Source organism: Dermochelys coriacea, chromosome 11 (assembly GCF_009764565.3).
Source record: "Dermochelys coriacea isolate rDerCor1 chromosome 11, rDerCor1.pri.v4, whole genome shotgun sequence".
NCBI classification, from domain to species: Eukaryota; Metazoa; Chordata; order Testudines; family Dermochelyidae; genus Dermochelys; species Dermochelys coriacea.
This window is the reverse complement of record NC_050078.2, coordinates 26,917,338-26,931,714: the sequence shown is the minus strand read 5'-3', so window position 1 is coordinate 26,931,714 and position 14,377 is coordinate 26,917,338. Positions and strand designations below refer to the sequence as shown.

The window sequence follows — 14,377 nt, the reverse complement described above, 5'->3', positions numbered from 1 at the left end:
AATAAAATTTAGAAATTCAGTCTTTCAACTGTAAATTTAATTCAAGCTTTTCAATACGACATCATTGAATCAATTATAAACAGGAAAGAAACACATTCCCCAAACTCCCCACAACCCAGCCAGGGGGGAACAAAAAAGCATGCCGTTACTTACCATCAAGTAAGTCCCTTATTTTGTCCAAGTAAATTTCAAAGTAAGAAACCTAGTGCAAAACAAGTGTTTGTTTTAGATTTATAGCACTGACTCAAAAGTTTTGTTCTTTACCTGCACTGTCATATCTATGAAAATAAGAGGAGGCAAATGACTCCACTAAAAAGGTGTACAGTACTACCCAGTGAAGGGTAATTTCACACTGGTCCATCACCTTATTTTGTTGAATAAATCTACCTTTGTTCTTTTCTTTCACAAAGTCCCTTGAGACATGCAGAATTGAAAATGCAAATTGAGATCACAGAAAATTAGTAAGCTCAAATATTACCTTAGCATATGTAGTGAGGTACTACTTTGACATCTGCAAAAGCTATACTGATGTACATTACACGATAACACTTTTAGCAGGTTTAGTACAACATCTGTATTAATCTAGTTAATCCAAGTTAAGCCCATCCTTAAAGTTAAAGCACCTACATAAGCGCTTTCTGAATCAGGACCGAAAGGAGGAGTGAGCTGAAGAGAAACGATGCTTTGTTTAAAAAAAAAAAAATTGGGAGAGACAATGAACAAAAACCTCAAAATAAAGGGCTAACTCAGCATTGGCACAAACAAGCAAAACCCCATTTAAATTAATGGAGTTGTGGCTACTAGTATCCAGATTAAGTTTTGTCCAGTGGGTATTTGTATAGTTAGGCTCCATTTTATCTGAATAACTTTATTTTAAGGAAAAAATAAGCTACACTCAAAACTCTGTTGCCAATTTGTTTTAGAGTGGCTCCACGCAGCTTCTGGAACCAGCGGCATGTCCCCCCTCCGGCTCCTAAACATAGGAGCAGCCAGGGGTCTCAACATGCTGTCCCCACCCCAAGCGCCGGCTCTGCAGCTCCCATTGGCCAGGAACCATGGCCAATGGGAGCTGCAGGGGCGGTGCCTGCGGACAGGGAGGTGCCTGTGGATGGGGTGGTGCACAGAGCCACCTGGCTGCACCTCCGCGTAGGAGGCAGAGGGGGGACATGCCGCTGGTTCCAGGAGCCGTGTGGAGCTACAGCACGCGCAGAGTGATGCAAGCCCCTTGACCCTGCTCCCCAACTGCAACGGGGCAAGCCCCCGACCCCACTCCCTGGCAGGAGCTCCAGGGCCAAATTAAAAGGTCTGAACGCAGCCTGCAGTTTGCCCACCCCTGCTCTATAGTCTCTCAGTAAAGTGCCATGCATACCAAACTGTTAATAACTAACAACAAGGGCTGATCTGAAACTCCATGTATTTGAGTTAGGGAAGGAATATAGAGAAACAGTGCATTATACTATTACAGAGATCTGAAAGAAATACAAACAGAAAAAAATCCCAGCAATGATATTTCCTGTAGCCTAACTACAGCAGACACAACTACATTGGATTCCTGTACAAAAACCTCTTTTATATTAATGGGTCTTTGAATCACCTAAGGAAAATGAATAACTCTGCAGTGAAATGTTACATTTTGTAACAAAATGGAGTTTTACCATCCAGTTCATTGTCTTCTATCTGACCCATTACATAACATATAATTTTGCATTTACCTTTATGTGAAACTCCAGGTTTTCATCCATGGAATAGATGTGATCAAAGATGTCATGTGCAATTCTTGGAATTATTCCCATTAGCTGATGGTCGTGCAGCTTCCCCTAAAGACACAATGGCAAACTGTAACTTGGAAAGGGTTGTTTGTGTGCCAAAATAGAGAAGGCCTTCCTCAAACAAATCTTCACACATTGGGCACCTCTGAACATGTCCCCTTGTTCTCTAGGGATTTGCTTGATGTAGAACACACATTAAAAGGTGGCAGAGTGACTCAATGTGTTGGCACTCTTCACTCTACAAAGTGCCCACTAGTTTTGTCAGTTGCTGGCATTCCGTGCAGAATGCTCTCCTACTTCCATTCACACTCCAATTTAATTGAGAAAACACACAAACAAAACCCGCTCCGAAAATATGGAATGGTCGTCTTGATTAAATTGAGATGTATGAAAATCTGCAGAAAAGAAAAAAAATCTCCTGAAGCTGCATTCATCAGACTCTTTACTGGTGCAGGCAGCCAAGAGAGAGATCTGGGAAGGAGGGTATTTTGGTTACACTGTGGCTTGACTTTGTCAGGCCTGTTGCCAAGATGCAGTCTTGCAAACAGGACCATTCTCTGTATAAGTGGGCACAGCCAGCTTCTTATGCCTTATGAAGCAGTTCCAAGTATTAAGTAAAAACAGCTTCCCTAACTGCATGACATCTTTCAGTTGCTTTCCTTTAAACAGAAGAATCAACCTTAAAGTGAATTATGATGAGAGCTTGAAACAAAATCTTTCTACGAACAGAACAGAAAAAGATCTCACAGCTTGTGCAGTCATTTACGTTCACACTTAGTTAAAGAAAGGGCATGAAGATACAATATAAAGGATTTTTTCCAGTAATTAGGGATTATTATCAAAGAAACATATGGACTCAAAGATATGATCTGCAAAAACAAACCCCATACAAAAGTGTTAACGTCACGAATAAAAATGGTCAACATCAGAGAAGATGTTAATTTCACTATCATACCCTTACTTTTAAAAATTGGGTAGATGTTCATGTTGCCATGAATCATGAGAAATCGTTTTAAAAATATAGTCAGTAGTCATTTCTATGAGTAAAACCCATTTCAACTGTAAAAGCAACACACAAAAATTGAGCAAGTGAGGAAGAAAAAACTATGAATTTACAGACTAGTTATACAGCTTTTTATATAATGTACAAATTTCTGGGATCTTATTGGTTTGTCGTATACAACTATCCTACCAGTCAGTCAGCTATTATTACTGTTTTCAGATACAGTCCCTGTAGACACAACTTGCTGCATTTAAATATACTGGAGCGGGTGGAGTGACAGTCGTCTTATAAACATTAAGCCAGTCTGACAGAAATTAAACATGAAAACTGGTATGTTCTATATATAGCTATTTCAAGGGTTTTGTTCAAAGTATCCACTAGTTTTCTGCCCTTGAATTACAGATCCTAGGGAAAAACAGAATCAGTTATACTGCTAAATGCCCCTTTCTAAAAAAGCAGAGCTCAGCTACATTTAGACCATGAATATTCAATTAATGTTAAAACATGTATATGTTTTGGTATTTATACAAAAGTCAACGTTGACCACTATATAGTTTGGTTTGGAAGAATTTTATTGGTAAATGTTAGTAAACATGATATCATACAAATACAAACCATTGTAAAAGTTTCAGAGTAGCAGCCGTGTTAGTCTGTATTCGCAAAAAGAAAAGGAGTACTTGTGGCACCTTAGAGACTAACAAATTTATTTGAGCATAAGCTTTCGTGAGCTACAGCTCACTTCATCGGATGCATTTGGTGGAAAAAACAGAGGAGAGATTTATATACACACACACAGAGAACATGAAACAATGGGTTTATCATACACACTGTAAGGAGAGTGATCACTTAAGGTAAGCCATCACCAGCAGCGGGGGGGGGGGGAGGGAGGGGGGGGGAAAGGAGGAAAACCTTTCATGGTGACAAGCAAGGTAGGCTAATTCCAGCAGTTAACAAGAATATCAGAGGAACAGTGGGGGGTGGGGTGGGGGGGAGAAATACCATGGGGAAATAGTTTTACTTTGTGTAATGACTCATCCATTCCCAGTCTCTATTCAAGCCTAAGTTAATTGTATCCAGTTTGCAAATTAATTCCAATTCAGCAGTCTCTCGTTGGAGTCTGTTTTTGAAGCTTTTTTGTTGAAGGATAGCCACTCTTAGGTCTGTGATCGAGTGACCAGAGAGATTGAAGTGTTCTCCAACTGGTTTTTGAATGTTATAATTCTTGACGTCTGATTTGTGTCCATTCATTCTTTTACGTAGAGACTCTCCAGTTTGGCCAATGTACATGGCAGAGGGGCATTGCTGGCACATGATGGCATATATCACATTGGTAGTTGTGCAGGTGAACGAGCCTCTGATAGTGTGGCTGATGTGATTAGGCCCTATGATGGTATCCCCTGAATAGATATGTGGACAGAGTTGGCAACGGGCTTTGTTTCTACATAGACTGCTTCCGCTGACGTGCACGAGCTGACATTGTGGAAAAGCAGCATCGCTTACCCCATAACCTCAGCCATGCAGAACACAGTGCCATCCACAGCCTCAGAAACAACTCTGACATCATAATCAAAAAGGCTGACAAAGGAGGTGCTGTCGTCATCATGAATAGGTCGGAGTATGAACAAGAGGCTACTAGGCAGCTCTCCAACACCACTTTCTACAAGCCATTACCCTCTGATCCCACTGAGAGTTACCAAAAGAAACTACAGCATTTGCTCAAGAAACTCCTGAAAAAGCACAAGAACAAATCCGCACAGACACACCCCTGGAGCCCCGACCTGGGGTATTATATCTGCTACCCAAGATCCATAAACCTGGAAATCCTGGACGCCCCATCATCTCAGGCATTGGCACCCTGACAGCAGGATTGTCTGGCTATGTAGACTCCCTCCTCAGGCCCTTCGTTACCAGCACTCCAGCTATCTTCGAGATACCACTGACTTCCTGAGGAAACTACAGTCCATTGGTGATCTTCCTAAAAACACCATCCTAGCCTCTATGGATGTAGAAGCCCTCTACACCAACATTCCACACAAAGATGGGCTACAAGCCGTCAGGAACAGTATCCCCGATAATGTCACGGCTAACCTGGTGGCTGAACTTTGTGACTTTGTCCTGACCCATAACTATTTCACATTTGGTGACAATGTATACCTTCAAATCAGCGGCACTGCGATGGGTACCCGCATGGCCCCACAGTATGCCAACATTTTTATGGCTGACTTAGAACAACGCTTCCTCAGCTCTCGTCCCCTAATGCCCCTACTCTACTTGCGCTACATTGATGACATCTTCATCATCTGGACCCATGGAAAAGAAGCTCTTGAGGAATTCCACCATGATTTCAACAATTTCCATCCCACCATCAACCTCAGCCTGGACCAGTCCACACAAGAGATCCACTTCCTGGACACTACGGTGCTAATAAGCGATCGTCACAAACACCACCCTATATCGGAAACCTACTGACCGCTATTCCTACTTACATGCCTCTAGCTTTCATCCAGATCATACCACTCGATCCATTGTCTACAGCCAAGCGCTACGATATAACCGCATTTGCTCCAACCCCTCAGACAGAGACTAACACCTACAAGATCTCTATCATGCATTCCTACAACTACAATACCCACCTGCTGAAGTGAAGAAACAGATTGACAGAGCCAGAAGAGTACCCAGAAGTCACCTACTACAGGACAGGCCCAATAAAGAAAACAACAGAACGCCATTAGCCATCACCTTCAGCCCCCAACTAAAACCTCTCCAACGCATCATCAAGGATCTACAACCTATCCTGAAGGACGACCCATCACTCTCACAGATCTTGGGAGACAGACCAGTCCTTGCTTACAGACAGCCCCCCAATCTGAAGCAAATACTCACCAGCAACCACACACCACACAACAGAACCACTAACCCAGGAACCTATCCTTGCAACAAAGCCCGTTGCCAACTCTGTCCACATATCTATTCAGGGGATACCATCATAGGGCCTAATCACATCAGCCACACTATCAGAGGCTCGTTCACCTGCGCATCTACCAATGTGATATATGCCATCATGTGCCAGCAATGCCCCTCTGCCATGTACATTGGCCAAACTGGAGAGTCTCTACGTAAAAGAATGAATGGACACAAATCAGACGTCAAGAATTATAACATTCAAAAACCAGTTGGAGAACACTTCAATCTCTCCGGTCAATCGATAACAGACCTGAGGGTGGCTATCCTTCAACAAAAAAGCTTCAAAAACAGACTCCAACGAGAGACTGCTGAATTGGAATTAATTTGCAAACTGGATACAATTAACTTAGGCTTGAATAGAGCCTGGGAATGGATGAGTCATTACACAAAGTAAAACTATTTCCCCATGGTATTTCTCCCTCCCACCCCACCCCCCACTGTTCCTCTGATATTCTTGTTAACTGCTGGAATTAGCCTACCTTGCTTGTCACCATGAAAGATTTTCCTCCTTTCCCCCCCCTGCTGCTGGTGATGGCTTATCTTAAGTGATCACTCTCCTTACAGTGTGTATGATAAACCCATTGTTTCATGTTCTCTGTGTGTGTGTGTGTATATATAAATCTCTCCTCTGTTTTTTCCACCAAATGCATCCGATGAAGTGAGCTGTAGCTCACGAAAGCTTATGCTCTAATAAATTTGTTAGTCTCTAAGGTGCCACAAGTACTCCTTTTCTTTTTGCGAATACAGACTAACACGGCTGCTACTCTGAAATCTGAATATAAATTGACTTGAAGAGTTCTTTCCTCACAGTATGTGAAAGCACCAGCTCAAGCCCTGCAGACATTTTGATTTAATTACATTCTGAGCTGGTGGATTATTCAGTCATCCCACCATCTGTGTGGATTGAGCTGATGTTTCCTGTCCCCTCCCACTCCCGCCCTCAATTTCCAAAAGGAAGCAGGCTTAATTAGACATGAGCCATCAGTTATTAAATCCCTCTGTAAAGGAGCAATTGTGCCAAACAAACAGCAATTCTACAAACACCTGAAAACAAAACAAAAATTAAAAAACTGAAGAAAATATTATTGGCTTTCTCCCCTACACCTTTAGGTTAATTAGGTCACTTGTATTAATCATGCAGCAAATCTGCTTGATGCTGCTAAACAAGTTTGAGTAGGACTTCTTTCCTGGTTGGAGAGGCTTCTTTCACAGCCCTCTATTTACGGTTTGTAGCTTGAACTGAAAATATGCTGGAAAAACGTTATCCAGTTTCTTATATACTGACTTTGGGAGGCTCTTGCTGTGAGATAGATCTCAGCCCAACACTCAGACTGCATCACATGTAAGTAAACCCATCACACAATTAAATGTTTGTAGAGATTCAGAGGATTAGATTACGAGATCAAAGTATCATCTTACTGCCTCTGCTTGTAGGTACCTTCCCCTTGTTAAGGGTAAGATGCCCTGAGGCTGCAGACCACATTATACTTCTCTGTGCTGGAAACATGGATATACACAGGGACTTCAGCCTTGCATTCCTCACTTCTAGAGCAATGATTCAAAAGCTCAGCTTTTTATGCTGCAGGATGCATGAGTAGAATTCCCATAAGAGGATTGCAAATGAGAAAAACAAAAATTGAAGGATGAATTTTCACAATGCTGCATGCAAGATGAGTACACAAACCCTTATTATTGCTTTTGTTTTGTGATTAACAAATCCCATTCAAAACCTCTAAAAATACATACATCTAACCTGGTATGATACATCTGGAGAAGCTGCAGTTTGCACTTGTCATTCACTGTTCCTTATTTCACTACTTATCAATAAAAATGCTTGAGAAAACTCCACACTGAAGAAATTTCTGCAAGCATTATAAACAAGACATATGCCACAGAAGTACAATTCATTTTTCTAGGCACCCAGATTGTCTGAAACAACTGATTCCATTTAATTCCCAAATTCCTACTCAATTACAATCAAATATTGCTAAATTTACCTCCATAGTATGTGTTTTTCCTGAAGATGTCTGTCCATAAGCAAAAATTGTTCCATTGTAGCCTTCAAGAACATCTGCAGGAAAGAAGAAAATAATCAAAATCCACATTGTTGTCTTAAATACTGCATCTTCAGAAAAGAGTGTTTAGCAAATCACTATGTACATTGATCAAAAGTCAGTAATAAAATCAAGAGATTTGTGGAAAGAAACAGAAAAGGACAGATGCACTGAGTCACTATGTAATGAAAAAAGTGGGATCTCTTTACAAGATCTAATTTAGATAATTAGAAAGTCATCTGTACCCTCTAAATTTATCAAGTACTGGAGAGAAAATGAAAAACTCAGATATACATTTGATACCTACCATTTCCCATAGCCATGGCATTGGCAATATTTACAGCTTCATTAATTTTCCAGGGAGTAGTGCGGAGGGGGCACCCTGAGAGCTGGAGGATTTAGAGTTTATTTTATTCTGGTTATATTTGCTGGTAAATATTTATCTGTTAAGGCAGGATAAACAATCCTTTATAATGTGTTGTTAGCACTATGTTTTTAATTTATAGAATGGATGCCTATACACGTTTTTATAAAATCTAAAAATAAATAAATGGAGTAACCAGAAAGTTCTAAACAAGGAGTTATCACACAAAATATAAGTACTCTAAAAAATAAAAACATACCACCAAGTATTAGTTTCTACAAATATAAATACAGGAATCTCCCAGGAGTGTTAGCAAGGTGAAAGCTCACTTACCCATGAGAGTAGGAAGCTTTTCTAGACAATGGCCATCTACTTACGCAGCTTTTATTACAACACACTAAAATACACACACCACTTAAATTTCTAATCCTTATGGCTGCCAGTAAACAAGCAAACCAAATCATTGAATATGAATCGAGTATAACCAATGCAGTACCGTCTTCCTAGGTCACTGCAGAGGGACAGTTCCAGAGCCTCGGCTCAGAGTTTCCCTATACTGCCACAAAGTGAAAAATTAACATCTTCTCAGTTTCTATTACTGTAGTTTCACTCAGCGGTTGCAGAGGTAGGCACTGGAGCCAGCGTAGCCCACACCTGCTCTGGATAGTACAAACCCAGCATGGACACTGGGTACTTACTCTGCTTGCTAGCCTGCTCTGAAGCTCACACAGAGGTGTCTTCACTGCAATAGGATTCAAGCTTGCCTGGGCTGGCTCACCTGTGCACAGCGTTTGCTGTGTAGCTATACCCTCAGTGTGGCACTGTGTCCCATTCTTGCCACTGAGGAGCGGTATAAAGTATCAGAGACATGTCACCTGCCACTGTAGCAGCCAGATGGGGAGGGCGAAGAGAGGCAGAGAAAGAGTGAGAGCGAGAGCGAGAGCCTGAGCCCGAGCCCATGTGTACACAAGAAATAAAAATGCTCTCCCCCATCCTTCTAGAATGTTGGAAAGGCTGAATGGAGACTTCAAATTGGTCAACCAACTATGAGCTGGAGGTTAGTTTAAAAAAATAAAAACAGAGTCCCAAGCAAGGTCCAGGGACAATAACTTGGTAGAAACCCCAGTACTCTGTCCTTTCTCTGATGCATACAGGATGAGGGAAAATGAATCCTCACCTCATCACTGCCCTTTGACAATGGGCCCTCCATCTCTCCTAGGAGTCTTTGGCTTTTAGGTTTAGTCCTCTCTGGCTATTAGGTATCTGATAAGATTTCCAACCTCTGTTTCTGTGCAGATTGATGGGTATTAGGAGGGTATGTGCATGGAGAGATTAACAGGATACATTAGGAGGGAGATGGAGATGAAGAGGTGAAAGTGGGACAAGAGAGAGAAAATACAGGGAGACAGTTGAAAATGATAAATGAACAGGAAAAGTGAAAAAAGAAAAAGGAGGGAGTAGAGACTGAAGACAACTCAAGTGAAGAGACACCATGATCTGATGTACAATAAGACTGAAAAAAGAAAAGGAGTGAAGTTATATTTTAAAAAATACATTAAAAAGAAAGTTAATTGGTACAATGTTATAGTTCTATACTGCACACAACAGTGCATAATTGTTTGTTTATTTACAATGTAAGCAAGATCTTCAGGCAGGTGAGGAGGAAATATACACAGGTGTTCATAAACACCCATGGATTTTTAAGAACTCAGGCTAGTAGTACTGGGTAAGTTTTTCAGGCCCTGAATTCAAATAATCAGATAATGATGCAGAGCACCAGAGTATCTGTGCATCAAGATGATTAAAACACATTTGTACTCAGATCGTATCTCCTCTTTCCATATATAAAAATATCACAGAAATAAAATGTAATTTCCCCTTCCCTAGCGAGAGAAGGCCTGTAATAAATTCACAAATGGAAAATGGGTATTAAAAGAAGTCTACTCTGGTATAAACAAACAAGTCCATGAATTCAGCACAACCCATTACATTCACCAAGGAGCCTCTAAACAGGTCTGAGTTTCTCTTTATTATTTCACAACATTCATTCATTTCAACATTCATTGCTCGGGCATGTAGGAAAGATATCAGGAGGGCCAAATCGCACCTGGAGCTGCAGCTAGCAAGAGATGTCAAGAGTAACAAGAAGGGTTTCTTCAGGTATGTTGGCAACAAGAAGAAAGCCAAGGAAAGTGTGGGCCCCTTACTGAATGAGGGAGGCAAGCTAGTGACAGAGGATGTGGAAAAAGCTAATGTACTCAATGCTTTTTTTGCCTCTGTTTTCACTAACAAGGTCAGCTCCCAGACTGCTGTGCTGGGCATCACAAAATGGGGAAGAGATGGCCAGCCCTCTGTAGAGATAGAGGTGGTTAGGGACTATTTAGAAAAGCTGGACGTGCACAAGTCCATGGGGCCGGACGAATTGCATCCGAGAGTGCTGAGGGAATTGGCGGCTGTGATTGCAGAGCCCTTGGCCATTATCTTTGAAAACTCGTGGCGAACGGGGGAAGTCCCGGATGACTGGAAAAAGGCTAATGTAGTGCCCATCTTTAAAAAAGGGAAGAAGGAGGATCCTGGGAACTACAGGCCAGTCAGCCTCACCTCAGTCCCTGGAAAAATCATGGAGCAGGTCCTCAAAGAATCAATCCTGAAACACTTAGAGGAGAGGAAAGTGATCAGGAACAGTCAGCATGGATTCACCAAGGGAAGGTCATGCCTGACTAATCTAATCGCCTTTTATGATGAGATTACTGGTTCTGTGGATGAAGGGAAAGCAGTGGATGTATTGTTTCTTGACTTTAGCAAAGCTTTTGACACGGTCTCCCACAGCATTCTTGTCAGCAAGTTAAGGAAGTATGGGCCGGATGAATGCACTATAAGGTGGGTAGAAAGCTGGCTAGATTGTCGGGCTCAACGGGTAGTGATCAATGGCTCCATGTCTAGTTGGCAGCCGGTGTCAAGTGGAGTGCCCCAGGGGTCGGTCCTGGGGCCCGTTTTGTTCAATATCTTCATAAATGATCTGGAGGATGGTGTGGATTGCACTCTCAGCAAATTTGCGGATGATACTAAACTGGGAGGAGTGGTAGATACGCTGGAGGGGAGGGATAGGATACAGAAGGACCTAGACAAATTGGAGGATTGGGCCAAAAGAAATCTAATGAGGTTCAATAAGGATAAGTGCAGGGTCCTGCACTTAGGATGGAAGAATCCAATGCACCGCTACAGACTAGGGACCGAATGGCTCGGCAGCAGTTCTGCGGAAAAGGACCTAGGGGTGACAGTGGACGAGAAGCTGGATATGAGTCAGCAGTGTGCCCTTGTTGCCAAGAAGGCCAATGGCATTTTGGGATGTATAAGTAGGGGCATAGCGAGCAGATCGAGGGACGTGATCGTTCCCCTCTATTCGACACTGGTGAGGCCTCATCTGGAGTACTGTGTCCAGTTTTGGGCCCCACACTACAAGAAGGATGTGGATAAATTGGAAAGAGTACAGCGAAGGGCAACAAAAATGATTAGGGGTCTAGAGCACATGACTTATGAGGAGAGGCTGAGGGAGCTGGGATTGTTTAGTCTGCAGAAGAGAAGAATGAGGGGGGATTTGATAGCTGCTTTCAACTACCTGAAAGGGGGTTTCAAAGAGGATGGCTCTAGACTGTTCTCAATGGTAGCAGATGACAGAACGAGGAGTAATGGTCTCAAGTTGCAATGGGGGAGGTTTAGATTGGATATTAGGAAAAACTTTTTCACTAAGAGGGTGGTGAAACACTGGAATGCGTTACCTAGGGAGGTGGCAGAATCTCCTTCCTTAGAGGTTTTTAAGGTCAGGCTTGACAAAGCCCTGGCTAGGATGATTTAACTGGGACTTGGTCCTGCTTTGAGCAGGGGGTTGGACTAGATGACCTTCTGGGGTCCCTTCCAACCCTGATATTCTATGATTCTATGATTCAGAATTTCTTTTTGGAAGAAACATTTTATTGATTTGCAGTTAAATGAAGTGTGAGCTCGGGCAGACAGAAATGCCTACAGCAGTATTAGCCTGAATATTACAGACACAACAGCCTTCCCAGAGGTCTGGTTGCAGCTAGCCTTCAATTATTTATCGGCCCTGATTCTGACCACCGTTATACCTACCTACACCAAAACTAAACAAGTTCACTTGTAATTTCATGGGTGCGATTTTAATGTCACTTTTCTAGAGAGCTTGAGGCACATCAGACAAGGTGTTTAGAAGATATGATGTTTAAAAGAGGGGGGAGTCTCTCATTTAACATTTTCTTAACTTTTGTGGATAATCTAACTTTAGAATGGCTTGCGCTAGAAACGTAAATGTTGAGTTTTTAATCTGTTGGTCTAGGGGCAACAGACAATGCCTGGGGCAGCCTGGGAGGCTGATAGGGAGGAATGCCTAAAGCAATGAGAATCTGGAAAATAGCTGTGGTGGTACTGAAAGTGGGAGGGAGAACCAGAGAGTCGACCTTAGGGGTGGGCAACATCCCAGGACACCATATTGGGGTTGGGGTGCCGTGGTGAAGAGGCAAGGGCAGCGGGTGAAGCTTCCGCTGGGCTCCACCCCCTCCCCACTCGGCCCCCCCCCCAGCCACTGCTCGCCACGTCCCTCCTCCCCTCCTTTTCCAGGTGGTGGTGGCCTCACAGGGAGGAGAAGGATCTGGCAAGGAGGGGAGCCTTGCTGGGGATGGGGGTGGAGGAGTAACGCAGCGAGTAGCAGACATCTCGTGGGAAAGGGGTGGAGAAGAGGAGGGTCACACAGGGCATATCTTGTGAGATATTTAAAAATTCAATTTGCTGGTCAATATCATCATGCCAAAATACACAACATTATACATAAAGTTATGAACATAAGCATGTTTCCAAGATAAATCTGGGGAGAGGCTAAGCCAGTTCCTCAGAGACAAAGGGCAAGCTAACGCCTCAACCAGGTGTCAACAAGGCTGATGGACCATGATGTGCTAAGTGGCCATTCTTTGGCAAGGAAGAGAACTGGGATAAAAATATACATCTTAGCAAAAATACTGCATGAAGCTTCCTTTCTTCACCAGACTGCCTCTCCCCTTGACTCCCAGATGGAAATGCTTCTGAAAGGGAGTGGGGACAGGACTATAAAAGAAGGGGCAGACAGCCCAAGAGATCCCCTTCCTCCCCCCCCCGCCCACTTCATTCTCTGCACCTGTGAAGACAAAAGGAAACAGCCATTGGACTCTGGAGGAGGAGTCCTGACCTGAGCGTTTGGTCAGTAATCTGTTGCAGCATATGGTGGGAAACTTTGCTTGAAATTGAATATCGTTTGTCAAGTTAGGCACTAAAAGACGTTCTATTTTTATTTTTCTTGTAGCCACTTCTGAGCCTCATTACTTATATTAAAAATCTGTCTTGTTGTATTTAATAAACTTGTTTTACTGTTTTATCTAATCCAGTGTGTTTAAGTTGGACTATTTGGGTACGCTATTTAAAATAATAAAATAGCATGGTATTCCTTTAATGGTATAACAGACTAAATATATTTGCAATATTGAGGAGAGGGCTGGGCAGTGCAGGACATATATTTCTGGGGAACAGCTGGGACTGGGAGTATGTTGGGATCATCCTGAAGTATAGCCAAGGCTGGTAAGAGCCAAGGCATGGCTGACTGCAGCACACAGCCATATCATACATACTGGAGGCTGTTTGTGAGCCATCCAGGTTGGAGGCTACAGTAGCAAGGCATTAAAAGGGACACCCCAGATTACAGGGAAGGTGTGACAGAGCTAATTAGTCTGGATTGTGCCCCGGTATATCATAATGGCATATTACACAATTGCTATGCAACCTTCACTGGCTCCAGAATGAAATATGGCATTTGCTTCAAGAGGTTGGTTCTGACCACTACAGCCCTGAAAGTTCTAGGTTCAGGTTCTCTCACACCACATTTGGATGGATGCATGTACATGCATACGCGCACATACACACTTGGCCCTTAACACTTGCTATTTTCTCTCCCTTTCTCTTGCTCTTGTTTTCTGCTCTTTTGGCTCGTAGTTTCTTTGTGACATGGACTATCTTCCTCTGCTTTGAGACAGAGCTTAGAACATTTAGGGTCTGCTGCAATATATAAATAGAGAAGGTTCCACAATGGAAAGTTTTCCATGTAAAATGTCCTCTTCCTTCGTGAGAGAGATTTTTGCTCTGGCCTTTGTCAGTTATATTGCCTTTGTTGACTGCAGCTCCT

At 42.7% G+C, this 14,377-nt stretch overlaps 1 protein-coding gene across 3 annotated transcripts in view; it reads right to left on the bottom strand.

Moving 5' to 3' along the window:
• Positions 1 to 14,377, bottom strand: part of KIF5C (kinesin family member 5C) — a 166,498-nt gene that overhangs the window by 99,056 nt on the left and 53,065 nt on the right. For all 3 annotated transcript variants that reach the window (XM_043505111.1, XM_038422343.2, XM_043505112.1), the window contains exons 3-5: positions 7,734 to 7,807; positions 1,713 to 1,817; positions 154 to 202 (exon numbers count right to left, since the gene is read on the bottom strand). In XM_043505111.1, coding sequence (XP_043361046.1) covers positions 154 to 202; positions 1,713 to 1,817; positions 7,734 to 7,807 — 228 coding nt within the window. The remainder of the gene's footprint in view (positions 1 to 153; positions 203 to 1,712; positions 1,818 to 7,733; positions 7,808 to 14,377) is intronic.